At 37.3% G+C, this 19441-nt stretch overlaps 3 protein-coding genes, 1 non-coding gene and 1 pseudogene across 4 annotated transcripts; 1 reads left to right on the top strand and 4 right to left on the bottom strand.

Annotated features, from left to right (window-relative positions):
• Positions 1–90: 90 nt before the first annotated feature.
• On the bottom strand, positions 91–2483 carry LOC111784416 (pentatricopeptide repeat-containing protein At5g46580, chloroplastic-like). Its single transcript, XM_023665128.1, has one exon. The coding sequence runs from the start codon at positions 2377–2379 to the stop codon at positions 241–243; it is 2139 nt and encodes a 712-aa protein (XP_023520896.1). The 5' UTR covers positions 2380–2483; the 3' UTR covers positions 91–240.
• A 107-nt stretch (positions 2484–2590) lies between these two features.
• TRNAC-GCA lies at positions 2591–2662 on the top strand. Its single transcript has one exon. It is a non-coding gene; the product is annotated as a tRNA-Cys (tRNA).
• A 217-nt stretch (positions 2663–2879) lies between these two features.
• Positions 2880–4741, bottom strand: LOC111784413. The gene is made up of 4 exons (XM_023665126.1): positions 4723–4741; positions 4546–4648; positions 4309–4451; positions 2880–3532 (listed from the first exon to the last, which is right to left on the bottom strand). Exons 1-4 carry the CDS (start codon positions 4739–4741, stop codon positions 3009–3011), a joined length of 789 nt encoding a protein of 262 aa, XP_023520894.1. The 3' UTR covers positions 2880–3008.
• A 207-nt stretch (positions 4742–4948) lies between these two features.
• LOC111784425 (MND1-interacting protein 1-like) lies at positions 4949–8611 on the bottom strand. The gene is made up of 2 exons (XM_023665139.1): positions 6605–8611; positions 4949–5602 (listed from the first exon to the last, which is right to left on the bottom strand). Exons 1-2 carry the CDS (start codon positions 8351–8353, stop codon positions 5081–5083), a joined length of 2271 nt encoding a protein of 756 aa, XP_023520907.1. The 5' UTR covers positions 8354–8611; the 3' UTR covers positions 4949–5080.
• A 4127-nt stretch (positions 8612–12738) lies between these two features.
• Positions 12739–14199, bottom strand: LOC111784414 (annotated as a pseudogene).
• Between the last annotated feature and the right edge of the window lie 5242 nt (positions 14200–19441).

The raw sequence follows: 19441 nt of genomic DNA on the forward strand, positions 1-19441 counted from the left end.
TAATTTTAGTTGCTGAAAAATTGAGCAGTCCCTTGTACGGTGGATTCCACCACTCCGGATTATAGAATTGAGCAGTCCAAGTTTTCTCTGTGCCTAAATGGAAGGCCTGTGTTTCTCTCTGAATTATGTTCTTTTACATGCAATATGAACCCTAAATATGCTTCTGAAAAACACAATACTTTTTGAATTAACTCATACATTCTAGTCCTCACAGGTGCCTGCTACTAAACCCATGGCTGATTAAGCTGTTGTGGCAGCCACAGATGGTTCACTTGAACGCACCCATGCAACTAAATCCTCCCTTGTGGCTACAAACCACCCAGCCCGGTCTTCTTGCATTTGAAATGGAGCAGCAAGTTTTTCTACATAAGAAGCAAAGGAATTGGCTAGTCCTTGAGAAAACCTGTGAGTTCCTACACCGGTTTGAGCTGATAACAATTCTGGCAATGCTTCTTCTCGTTGAACGATCTTCGTTAGAGTTATCATCCATTCTTCGAGTGCAGTCTGAGCTGCGCCTACTGATAGCGATCGAACATCTAAGCACCATTCAGCATCGGTTTTGTTGTGTAACCCAGGGTACAATCCATACATACTTCCTAAGTAAAGCAACTCATGAGCTCTCTTGTGAAGATTTTGGTTTCGACATATATCAATTAGGCAATTGCAGAAAGGTCGTCGCGCTTCTGTCGCAGTGTTGCCAAGAATGTTCCTGAATTCGTCTTTGACAACTTCAAAGGTAATGTCGTTTTGTTGCAGAAGGTTTATGAAGGCAACTAAGTTTGGGTTAGCTTGTTGCAGACAAGCGAATACCTTGTTTATGTCTTCACTATTGTCACACAAAGACACAACAGACAGCAAACAGCCACAAAGTCTGTCATCTGGCTTGATCCCTTTTTGTACCAAAACATCGAACACTCTTGCAAGATCATCAATTCTCCCAGCTTTCCCCAAGCACTGAATCAAACAAGTGCAGCCCATCACATTAACCTCAACTCCCAACTCCAGCATTTCTTCGAACAACTCCATGGCTCTTTCGACGTTACCTCCGCTACCATATATATTCAACATCGCCGTGTAGCTCCAGCTATCTGGTCGACATTGCTCCGACCTCTTCATCTCTTCAAAGAGCTTCTCAGCTTCCTCCGCCAAACCAAGGTCAGCACACATACTCAACAATGTATTATACAAAATGAAGTCCATCGGCCACCCGTTCGACCTCATCCGCTCCCATAAGTCTAAAGCATCTCGAGCCCACCTCGCCTTCCCATAAATCTTAACCAATGCAGTCAACGTCTTCGCATTCGGCGTTATCCCCGATTCAATCATTTCGTTGAACAGGCTCCTTGCAAAACCAGGCTTCCCAGCCTTCCCCATTGCATCCAACAGAGTGTTATACACCACAAGATTAGGCTGCACTTCTAGAGACTTCATTTCTTGAAGAACATACATAATCCCATCATAATTCCCTGCTTCCCCAAACATCTTCCCCAACAAAGAGAATGTGACAGTGTCAGGCTTCCAACCACTAGCCCTCCCTCTTTCATACAAACTAAGAACCTCCTCAACTTTGCCTAAATGAGCATAAACATCTAAAATAGCAGAGTAAGTCACCTCATCAGGCATCAAACCAGTTTTATACATTCTCTCAAACCACTCCATAGCCTTATCAAATCTACTACACTTTTTAGCAGAAGTGATTATGGTAGAATAAGTAATGTTATCAAGCTCAATCCCACTACTAATCATCTCATTTGCAAGATCTTCAATAAGCTGAAACTGCCTACCATACCTCAAAGACTTCATAGCCACATTGTAGAAGATAGTCTCCATAGGGAACAGATTCTGGGCCTTGATCCAATTGAAGAACAGATGAGTTTTCTGCCATGGCTTCAAGCTATTGAGAATCAGAAGGGCATTTTCTTTAGTGGGTGGATGTGGGATTTCCTCAAGAGCCGCCAGGAAAGCACTTTCAGAGGATTCACAGGCGTTGAGCTTGTGGGCAAAGGTTTTAAGGTCTCGGCGTTTGGGGTTATATGAGTAAGAAGAGCGTTTCTGCCTTTGGAGAGCTAGAACCGAGCGCTTGGGCTTGGTGGGGTTCACCCAAGTGGATTTAGGCTTCGAAAGGAGATGGGATTCGTCTTTGGGTGCATTGGGAAGCGTGGTCGTGGAGAGATTCTTGAGCTGCTCGGATAGAGATGGGGTTTTTCTGTCATTTGATTCTGAGGAAATTTGAGAAGGTTTTGGAGGGGATTTGGAGGAGGTACAGAGGAGTGTTAGGGGTTTGGTGAAATTGTTGGGGCGCAATGGGGAAATGAAGAACATGGAAGTTGGTTTGACATCGAGAGGGGAAGAAAGAGGAGGCGCCATGGGAGAGGGCATGAGCTTTGGAGGAAGATGGGTCAGAGCAGTACCTTATCTCATTGTGAATACAAATATGAAAGGATGGAGAGAGGAGCGCCGTTGGCAGTGGTAGGAGAGCTGGAGAAATTGTTCTAAGCTGCCCTGTTTTATTTAAGGCTATCAATTTAGTTTTTAGTAAATATTAATTATTATTAATATTACGAATAACCAGCTTGTGAAATTGCATCAAGGGTCTATAGCTCAGTGGTAGAGCATTTGACTGCAGATCAAGAGGTCACCGGTTCGAACCCGGTTGGGCCCTTTTTTTGCTCATTTTTTTTTCCTTCTATCCGTTTTGCTTTCATTTTTAAGAATTATGAGAAAGTGAATTTAATTCGTTGTTTCTAATTTTTTTCCGTTTGTTTTTTTCTTTTTTTCTTTTTTATGTCTTTAATCTAAAAATAGGTTTTGTTTGACACAATTATTTTATATCCATTTTTCTTAATTTTTTTATTATTGTCAAATAAGTAAACAAAATATAACTTTTAATTTAAGTTTATATATAATTTTACATAAAACATTTTATAAATGAAATTAAACAATAACACAACCTCGTGCATAATTGAAACATCATCAGATTCCAGTTATTATAGGTATCCATCCCTCTTTCAATACAAGCTTGCTATTTGAGGGCTGCAAAAGACCTGTACTTCAGCAACAACAGCTCTGTTTGCATCTCCAAAAATGGAGTCCTTCCCATCTTTTCTCTTGGCATACGACAGCCCCAGCCGAGACTTGGCTTGCCTTAAGTCCCCAATGCCTGAGTTCGTGTCTGGCCCTGCAAAGCCGCCCATCACAGGTGCTAGAGGGGGGCCGATCAGCAGCCCGTCCGCCCCGAACTGTGGCCCGCCCCTCGCGTAATCAAACAAAGCTGCACCGCTACCCCCTACCTTAGGCAAGATGATGGGATCATCAGCCGTCTCATTGTGTTCCCAATAGAAGAGGAATGCATCAAAAGTGTCATAGTAGTCATCTGTGCTTCTGTAGCCTTCTGGGTTGAATGCACCAAACTTGAAGGATTTGTCTGTGTACCCAATTATGACACATGGCCCTTTGAAATCACAACACGTGTGGAAATCGGTGGCGCTGAATCCATCTGACGTGGCCTTATAGCAGCATTTCAGTTCCTTACCTGCAAAATATTTTGACAATTCAACTATGGGTCTATATTGGTATACCACCTAGCAGATGTTGTCTCTTTAGACTTTCTCTCAAAATTTTTAAAACATGTTTGTTACGGAGAGGTCTCCACAGGAGTATTTCATTCTCCTCACCAACCGATGGGAGATCTCACAACACTACAACGTAATATGAACACTATGATTCAAGGCAAATGCACCTGAAAATGCATATGAAGAACAATGTAACAAATTTCTACAAGATGAACCATATGTTCTTATAGTGCATAATTCAGATGTGAGAAGATTTTTTTATAGTATAGGGGGAGAGGAAAAAAATCATCAGCTCATTGAGTTTTTCTTCCAAAAAAACGTTCAAGTTATTCTGCAACTTGAATCAGAGATTTCCCACACCCCCAGGACATAAATCTTCATGGAACAAACAAACATAGAAGCACCATTTATGAGCACATCAAGCCAGAGAGAAACAAAAAATAGAAACAAAGACTAAGTAAGGATTCAAGAACACTCAAACAAAGATTCCAACAATGGAAAGAAAAAAAATGGCATTCAATTAACCAAGTGATTATGATTATGTGTGTTTATAAACCAAAAAGACTAAGAACATCACAATTTTGATGACAATTTTCATCGAAGAGACTAAATTCATAGAAATCATACACCAGGGGGCGATTGTTACATAGTAAGGACTATATCGTTACGATTTGAAAGCAAAAAGGCATTAAAGAACAGTCAAACACAGGGATTTGAAGAGTGGAAAGAAAAATACGTTTCAAGAATGTATTATCGACGAGAGAGAGAGGAAATGGAAGATCGATATCGTGGTATTTGATTTGGGGTTTGTTGTCTTTGTTGTTGGGATTGCCGAAGTTCCAATTCCAGCCAAATGAACAGCTGGGGGTCGTCTTCAACCTGCAAAATACATTGTTGAAAATACAGGAAGCCATTGATTCGTATTCATTTGCATTCCAAAGTGGGGTTTAGAAGAAGAAAACACAAACAGTACCTTATCCCAAAATCCTTTCTGAGGCATTTTTCTCGGCGCCCATCAATTCCGCTTCGGCTTTGCTTATCGACCCCACTCCTTCTTAGTGTGTTGTCTTCAGAATCTGAAATATAAATATATATATTGAAGTTGGATGAGTATTCNTTTTTTTTTTTTTTTTTTTTTTTTGGTTCATACCATATGAATAGGGTTTCATCAAGCTCCTAGTGTGAAAAAAAAAAACCTTTAAAAATAGGTCTATCAATGAAAATAAATAAATTTCATACAACATGAACAACATACACAAATCATGAAAAAAGTCGTGACAATTCGTGGAACGCAAAAGTTGCCATAAGCAAAGCAACTTTGTTTTGTAATGTTTTATTTGTATACAATGTAACCATTCTCATATACCAAAAGCATATTGAAGTAAACATATTCAAAGGTGTATATATATCTGACCAAAGTCTGCGGAGCACTGTAAACTCAGAGTATCTTTTAACAAAGAAATGTTACAGTTGAGATATGCTATTCTTTGAAAACTCCTACTATCGTTCTACGAACTCGCACCAAAAACTCGGATTCTTTGTTCTATTGGAACCCGACAACATGGGCATGTTGCTTTACCCTTTCTGCCATAGTTATCACTGCAACTGTTACACAGAACTTGGTGAGCACAAGGCAAGAAAACAATAGCAACCTCATCTCTCATGCATATTATGCATTCACGGTTGCGCTCGACCTCGTTCTCTGAATAATCCTCAAAGTTATCCAATTCACGAAGCATTTTCGCAATGGTTTCTCCCTGGGATCTTACATCCTCTGAACTTCTTTTGGGTGTGTTATTGGAAGGGTGGTGTGGTTCATCAGTGGATTGTGCAGATGTTTGTAGACGAGAAAGGTCTTGTTCAAGCCTTTGCAGATCATCCTTGTGGCGCTGAAAATCTATCTCTATCTTAAGGCGTAACGTCTCGAGCTTTCTTTTACTACTTGCCTCCGCTGCTTCTTTACTACGTCTCTTGTCTTCCACTTGGACCATGGCAGCCTCTTTAGCATTCACCTCATGCCTCCACCTCACCTGTAGAACATCCATCATCCTTCGCACGGTAAATGATAAGGAACACTATATGAAGGTATTGTTTTACAAGAGAACTACAATGGCAGCAACATGTTATTCCAGAGGCAAGAAACAAGGTGTTTGAGTGAACAAGGAAAGCAGGACAAATAGACAGCGACACCCACTTATATAAGCATAGCAATCACCAACATAACTAATCTGAAAACCCACATGGTTGCAATGGAAGGTGGTTTTATTGGTGCTTAGAGCAAGCAGGAATTCAATCATCTAATATAATCAGGAAACCATTAGATAGAACATTTAAAAGAACAAAGAGTGATCTACGATTCACAAGCACAATTTCCTTCTAGTTTATGCATATTCAGGACAAACAAAATGCAGTTTTTGAAACTTTCAAGCGATAAGCAGCCTGCAAACTTCCGGCAAATAACCAAAGCAAAGGTATGACCATCACAGAAGCAGAATCACTATGTTTTCATGAGAGTCCGAAATTAGCTGAGCAGTGAAAAATTATACTAAAATGTTTTATACTATAGTTCCTACTTTTAACGAAACAATGGTATCAGTGATATTCAAGAAAAGTAGGAAAAAGGAACAGCCTTGAAACTATAGTGATTTTGAACCATAGCCTTTATATTATCAATTTCAGATGACTCGAGCAGAAAAGACACTAAGACGACTTGCAAACCTTGGGTTATGCAACTATTTTTTTGGCAAAATCAAACCTACAGTTCTCAATCCTGTTTGATACTCAGCAAAATGGTAAATCATTAAGCTCAAAGAGGTAAAAAAATGGTTCAGCTATTAATATCCTAAAGGGAGCTGACAGCTGAGTTACTAATCCTTGCTGTTACTTGTGTTGATTCAATGCCATTATTTGCGTAAATAGCAAATCACCTCAGCAATATGAACCAGATAAAACTATTTACAACTTGGCTTCGTTAATTGCTATTGAACACCAACTAATTGTGAAAGGAAAAGTGGAAACATAAGAGTTTTTACCTCGGCCTCTTGTTGAGCTAACTTGATCATCTCCAATTCATCTTGCAACTTTGATATCTTATCCTTCTCCTCTGCAATCTGCTCCTGTAATTTTGTTTTTTGCTTTTCCCAGGCCAGTAGTCTCTTTAGGCTTTTTTTCTCCCTCTTTGCAACCTTCAAACAAGCAGTGGCAGACTCGGAAGCACTTAACTTTAAAGCTTCAATCTCTGCCTTAATTTCTGCATTTTCTGTCTCAAGGCGTCGCACTCCCACATTTGCACGGTCCACCTGACCACTGGCCTTTCTCAAAGCATTCTCCATCTCGTATAGTCGTTTCATTGTTGAGTCCTCTAAAGTTTGCTTGCCTTTTTTCAGGCGTTGGGTTTCTTCCCTTTCCATCCTCAAAATTTTAAGCTCAGTGAGATCATGACTCAGTTTCTTTGCAGCTTGCATTGCCTTTTCGTGCGCCCACTCTTTCCGCTCCTTTACTTGTCTTTCAAGTTCTTTAATCTGATGCAAGAGATTTACAATCACTTCATCCTTTTGATCTTCTGCAACAAAATCCAAATTCTCATAAAGTTTCAAATCACGAAATTTAGTCAACATTGAATTTACAGCAGCTTGGTTCTCTGAAATCTGGGACAACTCTCTTTTCTCCACCGGAACTCCAACAGGACCTTGTCCACCAGGGGAATTTTCACTTGGTAAGGCATTTGCACAAGCTTGAGACTGCACCTCAATGTGCTTCGAGTTTGCTCGAAAACCAGCAGCAAATGCAGCCACATTCCTCTTCAACAACGACTTCATTGAAGGAGAAAGATTAAACCTCTTCGGACACTCGATATCACTACGCAAATTCATATCAGGGGCATAAGATGGAGACCCATTAACAGAAAATTCCAAACCTCCACCATTTCCAAAACCTGAACTACCCTGAAATTTACAATGGGATGGTGCCAAAAAGCTCACTGGTTGTTTACGAACATTCTCACCATTGGCTCCAGACGCTGTCCCGTTAACAGTACTTGGTATTGAAGGAAGCACCGGAATCTCCACGGCACTTGCCCGACCGACATGAAGATCACTCATAAGCAGACACCGCATAGCATCTCCTTTAGTCAAATGAGGCCTAACTTTTTGCAAAAAACACACCATACTAGCCAACGAGTACTCCTGCAATTGCCTTAAATCAGAGAACACAGGCTCAGGATCATGCACAGATAAATCAGCATGAGCATTAGCAATGGCAATGGCAATACCATTACCATTATCATCACCAGATTCGGCAGCAGCTACAACAGCTGCAACCGCCTCGGTGTTGGCATTATCAGGATTGTTGTTACCATTCAAAAACTTCAGTGAATTATGCAGTACATTTGTTAGAGCATCCATGGTACCATCGCAATGTCCATTTTTCAAAATCGCTCTCATCGTAGAATCCTCATCATAACCCAATGCTACAAGCTTAGAAATAGCTTCAGTATAAATAAATTGTAAATTCTTCATCAAGATTTTCTCCAATTGCTCCTCCGTACAGTAAACCCATTCACCACCATCCGAGTAGGAACTAGAATTAGAGTTTGACGTAACCGCGGTATTCTGGTTCGAATCGCCGAGCCCTATATGATAATCCAACGGCTTGGAACTCGATTCGAGCACAGATTTGTGAAGTGAATCTCGTTCTTGATAAGAACGCGGATCGATTACGGATTTTACCGATCGAAGCCTCCGACTCGTTCGAACATGCTTATCCCTCACCGTGCAACCCATTTGCAATTGTATTTAAATACGAACGAAAACAATCGACAAGAAACTCAAAAAAGCGATTAAAGAGTGGTGGAGAGTTGGGAAAGATTGAGAAACCGGTAGGATTTGAATCAAACTGTAGCGTAATTGATGAAACTATTGATAAATAACAAGAGAAACTCACTGGGTTTGAAGAAGATTTGCGATGGATGTAGCATGCGTTGCTCAAATTGGAAAAGGGAACTATGAGAGAGAGAGAGAGAGAGAGAGAGAGAGAGAGAGGCAGGTATGTATGAAACCTTTTGAACTCCCCTCAAAGGATTGGTCTTACTAGACCATTCCGTGTGTAACACCAAATTGGATTTTCAAAATTCTAACTCTCCATTTCTTTATTAAATTTACAACTAATTTTATTCTACATTTTCGGACATTTTAGTCTTGGTGGGTGTAGACATGATTTCTGACGGAACGGTCATACACATTCGTATTGACACAATAAAGACCCACTTAACATGAAAGCAAGTAAAAATGGGTTGTAATGGACATGCAGCTATAGGCAACACGCCTTAAACAAGCATGATCAGGAAATCCAACATGCAGCTACACAACATGTCTTGGACAAGCATGACCGTGACATCCTCCTCCACTCAATTAGTTGATGTCTCTATCAACCGACTCTTCATAAACATAGCAATGTAGGATGAGGTTGGCTTCAGGTCTCTTAATGTGTTTCCAAGTGACCTCACGTTAAGAAATCGTTGAAAACCACTTCTTGGTTTGCCTACTGTTTGCATCGATCTCTTCTACTTCCTTAAAAATTCTTATTTGGGAGTAATATGATGATAGGTTGATGCTTTCTATTGTATATATGGCAGGTTGTTGCATAAAAAAGTGTGATGGATAAGAAATGCATATGAAAAAAATATATATATATTATGCGAAAATAATCAATCATATCCAAATATGCACCGAGGAAAATTAACTTTCCTAATAATGCTGACTTCATGTTCTCGTGTTTTTCCTCTCGATGGTTGTTGGCCCATAGGTAGTGACTTTCTCGAAAAGACCAAACCATCTTGATTTTAATTTCCCAAGAAACCCGTTGTCTTTTTTATAACTCTTTTTGCCTTATTTTGTTGTCATGTCATTTTTTTTTGTTTTCTCCTCGGACATCTTGGCATTTATATTCCAATTCTAGGGGTAGATGACACGTCTTCCCAAAAATATGCTTGTAAGGGGACATCCCTAGGGAAGTTGTGAAAGCTGTCGTGTAAATCCATAATGCATTATCAAACTTAATAAATCCGTCCCTATTATTAGGTTGTACCACTTTCTAAAAAGAACATATTCATCAAGGAATGCATCATGGATCTCTTTTTGGTTGATTTTTTTTCTTCCATGTTCTCTGTTAGGGATAGATGATTTGCCATATAATTATTAACTCCTTACAGCGGTAAAATTCAGTTGATTAGCCTTGGCTTGACGTTAAGCTTCATCATTACATGCTTGATTGCTGTATGATCAATGTGCACTTTTACATTGCTTCAATTAAATAAGCCTTGAAGTTCTCAACGGCAAACACTACAACTAGTAGCTCTTTTTCGGTTGTTGTATAATTCACTTGAGCCTCATTCTGACAGATAGAATGAAGTACATTTCCTTTCTTCGGTCTCAAATGCTTGCGTGCATTTTTAATAAAAAAAATAAATTTCTCGTTTGCCTCCAACAAGTTGCACAAATTGATTACAAAGGTTTCAAAATTTTCCTCCAATTCAGTACAAATTTTTTCTCACTTCTTTGTAGTAACCTTCCCAAATTGATTAGAAAGGTTTCAAAAGAATCGAGAAGTGAACCATGAAAAATTTCATAATTGTTTCCACCATGTCGGTAATGATTGTCATCATACATAGTTGGAATGTTATGGAGCATTGCATAGCCTAATAGTCATCCTTCAAAGGCAAAATTTCCATAAGGACATGAATTTAGTATTCTCTTGGTCTCGAACCGATTGTATCTTTAATAACCATATAAGAAGCAGTAATGGGACTTCCCAACGGTCAAGCATTTGTTCTATGAATGATAAGGCAAAATGGTTTTTGCACGTTGCTTTGTTTAGTCTTCCTTAATCTATATATACTATCAATCCATGGAGATCAATTTATTATTCTCATTTACTCTTACTCGCCAATGTCCAACCTATTGCTCCCTTGTGCTTCTTTAACGTCTAGGAGCATATTTTCTTGGACTAGTGACAAAGTTGTCTAGCAGATGATTGGTAGTGTCTTCTTGTCACCTAGATATGCATATTTAAGATTAGAAGACAGAAGTTTTAAATCCGTGGTACTTTCTCAATAAATAGCTTCATTGGTGAACTTTTTCTTCCATCTAATTCTAGTGATTCAAAAGCTTCTCTGACTTCTTCTAAAATTGCTAGATGTTTATTGGAATCAATCCGGTTGTTGTTTTCTTTTTGCTCACATTCCCAATTATTTCATTTCTCTTATGTTGGGTGCTTTATCAGTTCATAAATTGGTGAGCATTTCTCTTTCTCTAATGGATATTTCAAGCGATCATTGATATTAAATTCAACCGTTTGTATATGTGACCAAATATATGTATTTTTGTTAAGTTTTAAACATTACTTCCAAACAAAAATCAAAACTATCTTGAAATAATTTTTTGAAGGGAATGAATTACAAAATGACAGACAATAGTGGACGCCAAACAATGGAGACTAGTCGTAGGATTGTCTCTCTATTATACCTACTCCAAATCTGCTTCTATCATTGACCAACATCTATTCATTACTATAAACAAGTCTCTTATAAAACTTTCATATCATTTGGAGTTTTTTTTTAGCGATTGAAAATAGCCTGAGGTCATGTAGGGGTACTTTAGTCATTTTTCATTCCATATTGGTTTAGCTTCGTAATTGAAACCTTGCATAGTTTTTTATATCCATAAAATAGTCCTTATATAAGATTTTAAGCCATTTGAGATTTATTTAGGCTGTGATACATCTTAACTACTTACTAGGGGTATTTTTGTCATTATCCACCTCCATCTTGATTTTTGTTCTAAACATGCTTGAATTACTTTGAAATCTTGTATAATTATTTTTGACCTTACAAATAGGCTTCATATAAAATCTTAGGTCCTTAAAAGAGTTTTTTTAGGTCATGAAATAACCTACTAATATGGTAGGGGCGTTTTGGTCATTTTACCCTTGTTCTTAGTTTAAACATTAAACATGTTCATATGTCCATTAAAAGTCACATAAATCATTATTATGTGGGAATAGGCCATATATTAAAACTTCATAAGCAGCGAAAGTTATTTGTGGGTTATTTAATGTCTCACGATTCCTAAGTAAAACATCGAGTTTAAATCTTTAACTCTTGGTTATTGGCCTAATTCTTCCATTTTCCTTTAATTCTTACTTTTCTTAAGTCAATAGTAAAATTTGAGAAAAGTCTAAGATGACTACTTACTTGACGACCTTCCGGACCTTGTTTTTGTATCTCACGTGTCCAAATATCTCCCAATTTACTTGTGTATATCTTGGAGGGAGTCTATTTTTAGGAACTAAAATGAACGCCGTGGAAACTAAGTTTGTCACAGTGAGATGATGTGGTTGGTTCAACTGAACTAGCCACCTAATCATCTAGACCTTATTGTTCTTGATATCTTTAAAAAAAAAAANAAAAAAAAAAAAAAAAAAAAAAAAAAAAAAAAAAAAAAATCTTCCATTCGTGGTCTTCTACTCAATTGCTACTTACTCAGACATTAATGGAGCAAAGTTAAATCACCTCGAGTTAAGATACGCCGTCAAGTAGATCTGCAGCGTCATAATTGGATGAACCACCTCTAGACCTAAAGTGGGTTTGTGATGGACATGAGAACTAATTGAAACTTCGAGATCTTTTTAGAAGCTCGGATAGTTATAGATTAGGCTTGAACTTCTTAGTGCCTAGAGAAAATCTGGGGTACCCTATTAGGAATTGGATGTGGGGAGAGTTTATAAATAGGTAGTTTACTAATTATTTTTATACTTACCCCATTCTACCAGGTGTTCACTAATTGTCAGTCGAAGTGGGAGCATTTAAGAGTTGTGTAGTGTCACAAATTTCAAAATCCAACTTAATTTTTGGGCAAAAACAAGAGAAGAAAGACAATCTTTGAAACAAGACATGAGCTCATTACGAATGTTTGATGGTAGTTTTGTAGTTTGTACAAAGAAAAGGACTCAAAGTTGGTTTCTTTGTCGTATGGAACAATCCCCACGGACATAAATGCTCACACAAAGCTTTCATTTCTCAGAAATCCATGCAAAAAGAAAACGACACTACACTGCTTGCTAGCTTTTGCTTGTCCTTCCTTAAAACCCTAATTTTCTCTCTCATCTCTCCTCTTACCATTTGTTTTTCAAGCTGGAGATGGCCTTTGTCCAAGTCTCAGCTCTAGATCAAGCTTCTCAGCTCCATCATCAATTGATATCAAGGATTCATCTCCTTTGCTAGACATGTGACTGCAGTGAGACGAGGAGCTCGACGTTCCTCCGACCTCTCCCGACAACTTTAAAGATTGTATGGACGACGCAATCGGATTGTTTGATGGATATGGTGTAGCGGAGTGTAAAGAGATGGAGTGGAGGAAATCGCTGTTTTCATTTGGTAATTGGTAGAAGAAACAAACCCCACCACCATCGTAGACAACGTTCGTGGCGGGGATCGAGAAAGACGATGTCGAGGATGAGATGGGTTGATTTTCGTGGCGAAAACGTACACGGTCGCGACGATGAACATTCATGTGGCCACCCAAGGCTTGAGCAGATTTAAATTCTCGTCCACAAAATGTGCAATTGTAAAACCTAGGTGGCCAAGGTGTGCCCATAGTGTCTTCGGCGAAAGCCCTAATCTCCCATGAAGCGTCGTCGTCGTCGTCTCGGTGAGCTTGGTTCGGGTTCCACATCGATAACGCAATGGTTGAAGAGGGAATAGAGATGAGATTTAAGATATGTGCGGTGGGAGTTTGAAAGGGATAGGAAATGGAGGGATAATATAGGTTAAAAGGAAGGGAATGGGCTATTGACATAATTGGAGGAGTGAAGACAAAATGCCAACCCAAAAACATTTGCTCTCTATTATTTCTTTACGACTTGTTTGTAAAGAAAGTTTTTAAGTACAAAATAATAATAAAATAATAACATAATAATAACATAAATCAAATTAGAGTGGAAGCGGGATGACCCTTAGAGAAGGAAGTATTTAACTTGATGATTCAGGATGCTCAAACCACATGATTGACGATTACAGAGGTGCAATGAAGCGGGATGACCTTCAGAGAAGGAAGTATTAACTTGATGATTCAAGATACTCAAACCACATGATTGACGATCAGAGTGTTGCAATGGAAGCGAGATGGCCCTCAGAGAAGGAAGTATTAACTTGGAAATTAGTACAAAGACTAGGAGATGTCAAATCCATCTTTTGCAAGTGGATTTACAAAATAAAGTGTATCCCGGATGGATCAATTATGATCGTTTGTATAAAAGAAGCGAAGACTACAAACTAGCTAGATACTGTGATGCTGACTATGCAAGATATCACGATACCCGAAGATCAAGCATTAGGTATGTGTTCAAGCTTAGTTCGAGAACAACTTCTTGGTGTAGCAAAAAACAATCAATAGTAACATTATTAACTAGAGAAGCAGAGTACAGAGCAGCGGTTGGAGTAGCTCAAGAAAGTACATGGCTGAAACTCTTGATGGAAGATTGACACCAGAAAATTGACTATCCAATAGCACTTCATTGTAACAACCAATCTTTGATTCACATAGCAAAAAATCCGGTCAATTGTACGAGTCATTGTATATTTTTGTTAGGAAAAATGATTTAGAAATTTTAAGAATAAATTTAACAAAATGATTTAGATATTTTAGAAATAAAAATATCTAAATAAGAATAAGGTGTCTAGTGTCTACTATAAATACTCCTCCACCCTACCTAGGTTATTATCCCAAGAAATACAAAGCATTAATATTCTACAAAATGTCTTGTATTCTCTTCTCGATCGATCTTAATAAAGAGTGCGAGTGTTTCCCACAAAGAGTTGTGTTCAACAATATGGTATCAAAGTCATGTCCTTAACTTAGCAATGTCAATAGAATCCTCAAATTTTGAACAAAGAAGTTGAGTCTCGAAGGTGTAATCAAGAGTGACTCAAGTGTCGAACAAATGATGTACTTTGTTCGAGGACTCCAAAGAAGGAGTCGAATCTTGATTAAGGGGAGGCTGTTCGAGGGCTCCATAGGCCTCAGGAGAGGCTCTATAGTGTACTTTGTTCGAGGGTAGGATTGTTGAGAATTTTTGGGAGGGAGTCCCACATTGGCTAATTTAGAGAATGATCATGAGTTTATTAGCAAGAAATACATCTCCATTGGTATGAGGCTTTTTGGGGAAGCCCGAAGGAAAACCATGAGAGCTTAGGCTCAAAGTGGACAATATTGTGTACCATCATGACTAGAAGTGGGGGATAGAGTCAATCAAAGAGTACACTTTTTTTTTTTGTGGCTCAGCATTTTGGCTCATATTACTTGGGTCTGGTATGCTCGAAGTCATATTTAAAGTATTTATGCCTAATTAGACTTAACTAGTACACTTTTTATGCCTAATTAGACTTAACTAGTTTAAATTATCAAGAGTAAGTTCAAATTATTTAATCCAATTCTCATAATAGAATTCTAACTTATAATGGTTGGACTCCTTATGCAGAATTGAATTTGAGGGAGCAATGTTAAGCTAGGATCAAAGAGTCGCATCGGCCTATACCAACCAAGTAATTGACCTTATTATTGACTCGGTCGGAAGACTTGTCTTATGTATGACGTATCATGCCCAGTGGCCCTTGCATGTGTCATTTATGCTTTATGTTATATAATGATGATGTTATATGATGATGTGATGATGTTATATGATGATGTGATGATGTTAGATGATGATGTGATGATATTATATGATGATGCGATGATGTTATATGATGACGTAATGACGTTAGATGATGATGTGATGATATTATATGATGATGTGTGATGATGTTATATGATGACTTGATAACGTTATATGATGACTTGATGATGTTAGATAATGATGCGATGATATTATATGTTGTCGAAATGATAGATTGATAAAACGATAGGACAAGATTATGTATAACGTTATGGTTATGATAGATTGATAAAACAATACGATAAGGTTATGCATAGAAAATGATATGGTTATGATAGATTGATAAAATGATACGATAATGTTATATATACAAAACAACATTGTTATGATAGATTGATGAAACAATATGGTTAGGTTATATAAATAAAAAAAATAAAAAAAAGTGATTATGATAGACGGGTGAAATGATATGGTTAGGATAAGTTTAGGAAATGATATGACTTAGGATATGTATATGGAATGATATGGCTACGAAATATTTACGAAATATTTACGAAATGGTTAGGATATGGGAACGATGTATATATTTATGTATATTGTAATTTAATATGAGAATGATATGATTTTTGTTATGGTAAGATAGGTTTGATGAATTGATATAACTATGATAAGACATGTTGAAGGCATGCTCGGGATATGCTATGTGATTTTTATGATTTATGATATGATATGTGCATGATGTATATTGTTATGTCTGAAAATATGGAAATGTTATGATATGATATATATGTGACATGAATGATATGATTGGCATGCAAAACGACGAACTAACATGAGATACAACCCCGACACACATGCAAGATACGATAAATGATAAACGGTATGAGAAATGATGTAATGACCCAAAATTTTCTACTTAATTTAAGGTCGCTACTGTGTACGTACCATAAACATTGAATGCGGAAGACTTCATTTAAATTCCATAAAACATGACCTTTACCTTAAAACACAGCCATGGACTTGCGAGTTTCGAAAACATTTATNAGTTAAAGACATCATATTCTAGCCTAAGTCTAAGAAAATAAATACCACTATCCTATGCATGTGCCATGGTCTCGAGTTGTGATGTCGTCGTCAGCCGTACAAGAATGTCTTGCCTTAACCTGAAGAAAAATGTCGTAGCACATGACTTGAGTATTTACAGAAATACTTCGTAAGTGACCCCACTATTGGGGTTAAATGCAACAATTACATGCAATGAGATGATGAGACCTATCTTTCATTCTGTTTTCCCTACGGTGCTGTCCTAACGGGTAATTTTGGACGTGTACCATATACTCTATACACAACCCATACGTGCGAGTATGGGCTCACCAGCTAGTTCGCACACCACTGGGCCACTTTCCTTATTTGGTGGGCATACTCTGGGAGCCCCTTAGGCCGGACACCCACTAGAACTAGTAACCGTCACGGTAGCGCTATGCAAAGCATAATGATCGTTGTCCTGCCATTGGATGTACGCGTCCGTACCCCCGTGATGGGATAAGGGTATCCCCCCAAATGCATGAGCACACATAATGGATGAGGTCCCAAAACTTTTCCATTTTCATTATCCTTTAATACAACNATAACTATGTACTTAAGCACAATAATCTAGCATACAATGTATCATATCATAAACAAGTCCTAACGTAAACACTTCATAATCATATCGTTTTCTAACTTATCATAGCCTTAACGTTCTTATACCTATCACAAACATATCATTACGTGAACGTACCTTAGTCATATCATCACAAGAACGTAACCTAACGCTATCGTTCTATCAATCTATCACAAACTTATCCCTTTCTACTCGTAACCTAACCGTATTCTTCCATCAATCTCTCTTATCCATATCACTCCGGTATGTAACCTAACCTTAACGTTTCATGAACGTATTTTACTCCTATCATTACATTTCGTTTTGTGCATCCTTCTCGTATCCTATCTCAAACATATCCTTGAACACATCGTACCGTAATTATTATCATATAATTCACATATTATAACATATACATAACATATAAGAAGTATATCGATCCACAGACAATTCACACATATCAATATATATGACACGTGCAGAACTACGGGGCACGTGTCAACATCAAATATAACCATGCCGATAGTAAGGTCACTTACCTGGCTAGCTTAAGTCGTTATCACGAATATATCTTTAATAAAAGTTTGATTTCTTCATTTGAAAACCGAGTCAACCTATATGAGCCCATGACATCAGTTTCAAGTTTGAACTCTATCAAATTATTTGTGTAATTTACATTATTAAAATTCTGATATTTCCTCTCACACAAAATTTAATGGAGTTCCATGTCCTCTAATATTTAGTGTTTTATTTTTTAATTCTGTTCAACAAATCTTCCCTCCTCCCTCTCTGTAATTATTTTCATTTGTAAATAGATTTTCAATTCCGTAAACATTTTCAATTCTGTAAATAAGATATTACTCTAACTCTATATTTATTTTCATTCTCTATATTTATTTTCATTCTGTAAACCGATATTATTGACCAATTTTAATAGATTGTTTGGCTACTATGTTACATATTTATGATCAACTACAATTTTATTGATTCTAACCTTATTTCCTATAACTTCCCATGCTAACAAAAAAATCTAATTAATTGAAAGAAGATTGGATCCTAAATTAATTTCTTATGCAAAAGAAGAATCTAAGATAGGATTTTAGGTAACAACAGACCATAATCTCTTTATTATTATTATTATTTTGACGTATATATTTTTTTATAATAATTTTTATTTGTTTATTATTAGTTTTTTTTTTGGCTATTACAAATGATACAATATATGATATGATATGAAAGAAAATGCTAGAGGGGTTGTCATACATGATAATGAAAAACAAAAAAATGTTGAGACCTCATGCATCATTGTGTGTACATGCATCGAGAAATACCTCGTTTTTACGATGGTACGGACGTATATGTTACGAGGCAACAAAACGATTATTATGGTTATCATAATGCTGCAATGGTTCGACAGAAAAATAATCATTATGTTTATCATAATGCTACAACGGTTATGCAGGAAAACAATCATTATGTTTATCATGCTGCCATGGTCGCTATTCTTGAACGGGTGTCCGGACAACAACAACCTGAGAATGCTCACCCGGTAAGAAAGGGGCCTAGGAAGTGTGCAAACTGACTGGTGGGTCCATACTCGCACGTGTGGACGGTGTGTAGAACAGTAAATACACATCCAATTAGCCCGTTTAGGATAACCGCCAAAGGAATATATACTTATATGACAAGTCTCACTCATGATTGTGTGTGTTTGCATCTAACGCTAATAGTGGGGTCACTTGCTAAGTATTTCTTAAGATACTAAAGCCACATGTACTTCTATTTCAGGTAAGACATCCCTATACCCTAAGGACGACATCGCAATTCGATATCACTGACACATGCATATGATAATTGTACTTATTTTCTTAAGTTANTTTTTTTTTTTTTTTTTTTTTTTTTTTTTTTTTAACACTTATTTATTTCATTTACTATTTCGTTGTATCGTTTTAAAGATGTTTTCGAACATGCAAGTCTATGACAGTGCTTTAAGATAAAGTTCATGTTTATAAATAAGTTTAAATGAAGTATTTCTACACTTAATATTCATGATATGTATACAGTAGTGACCTTAGATTAAGTAGAAAATTTAGGGTCGTTACAAATTAAGTAGAAAATTTAGGGTCGTTACAAATCTTGTAGGCTAGCCTATGATGTAGCCTTGACATGTTCCACAATCCCACCGTCGATGCCGCGTCACTGTCAGGTATGTCCTACATAAGATAAGAAAAAGGAATGTTATTAACTGTTTATGCTATGATTAAATGTCAACTTAACATGAAATTATATGGCCAGATTGTAATAATGAGTATGATACCTGACTTGGTTGTATGCCTATTGATATGTTATGTTACGAAATTATATGTTTATGATTATATGTAGATGGGAGAAGTGAATCATGTCGCTTAGAGAGTGGGATAGAGGACGTCAAGGAAGTGGGCGACCCCTATTAAAAGAAGTGGTATTCACACCATTGTTTGTACCCACTATTATGTTTAAGGTATAGGTGTTAAGATTAGTC

This window comes from Cucurbita pepo, unplaced genomic scaffold (assembly GCF_002806865.2).
Source record: "Cucurbita pepo subsp. pepo cultivar mu-cu-16 unplaced genomic scaffold, ASM280686v2 Cp4.1_scaffold000196, whole genome shotgun sequence".
In the NCBI taxonomy this organism is placed as follows: domain Eukaryota; kingdom Viridiplantae; phylum Streptophyta; class Magnoliopsida; order Cucurbitales; family Cucurbitaceae; genus Cucurbita; species Cucurbita pepo.

Coding starts and splice junctions, on each gene's coding strand:
- LOC111784425 (XM_023665139.1), bottom strand. CDS start 8,353: ATGGGTTGCACGGTGAGGGATAAGCATGTTCGAACGAGTCGGAGGCTT. Junction 5,603..6,604: donor TAGCTCAACAAGAGGCCGAG/GTAAAAACTCTT, acceptor GATGTTCTACAG/GTGAGGTGGAGGCATGAGGT.
- LOC111784416 (XM_023665128.1), bottom strand. CDS start 2,379: ATGCCCTCTCCCATGGCGCCTCCTCTTTCTTCCCCTCTCGATGTCAAA.
- LOC111784413 (XM_023665126.1), bottom strand. Junction 4,452..4,545: donor AGAAAGGATTTTGGGATAAG/GTACTGTTTGTG, acceptor TGTATTTTGCAG/GTTGAAGACGACCCCCAGCT. Junction 3,533..4,308: donor CGATAATACATTCTTGAAAC/GTATTTTTCTTT, acceptor AATATTTTGCAG/GTAAGGAACTGAAATGCTGC.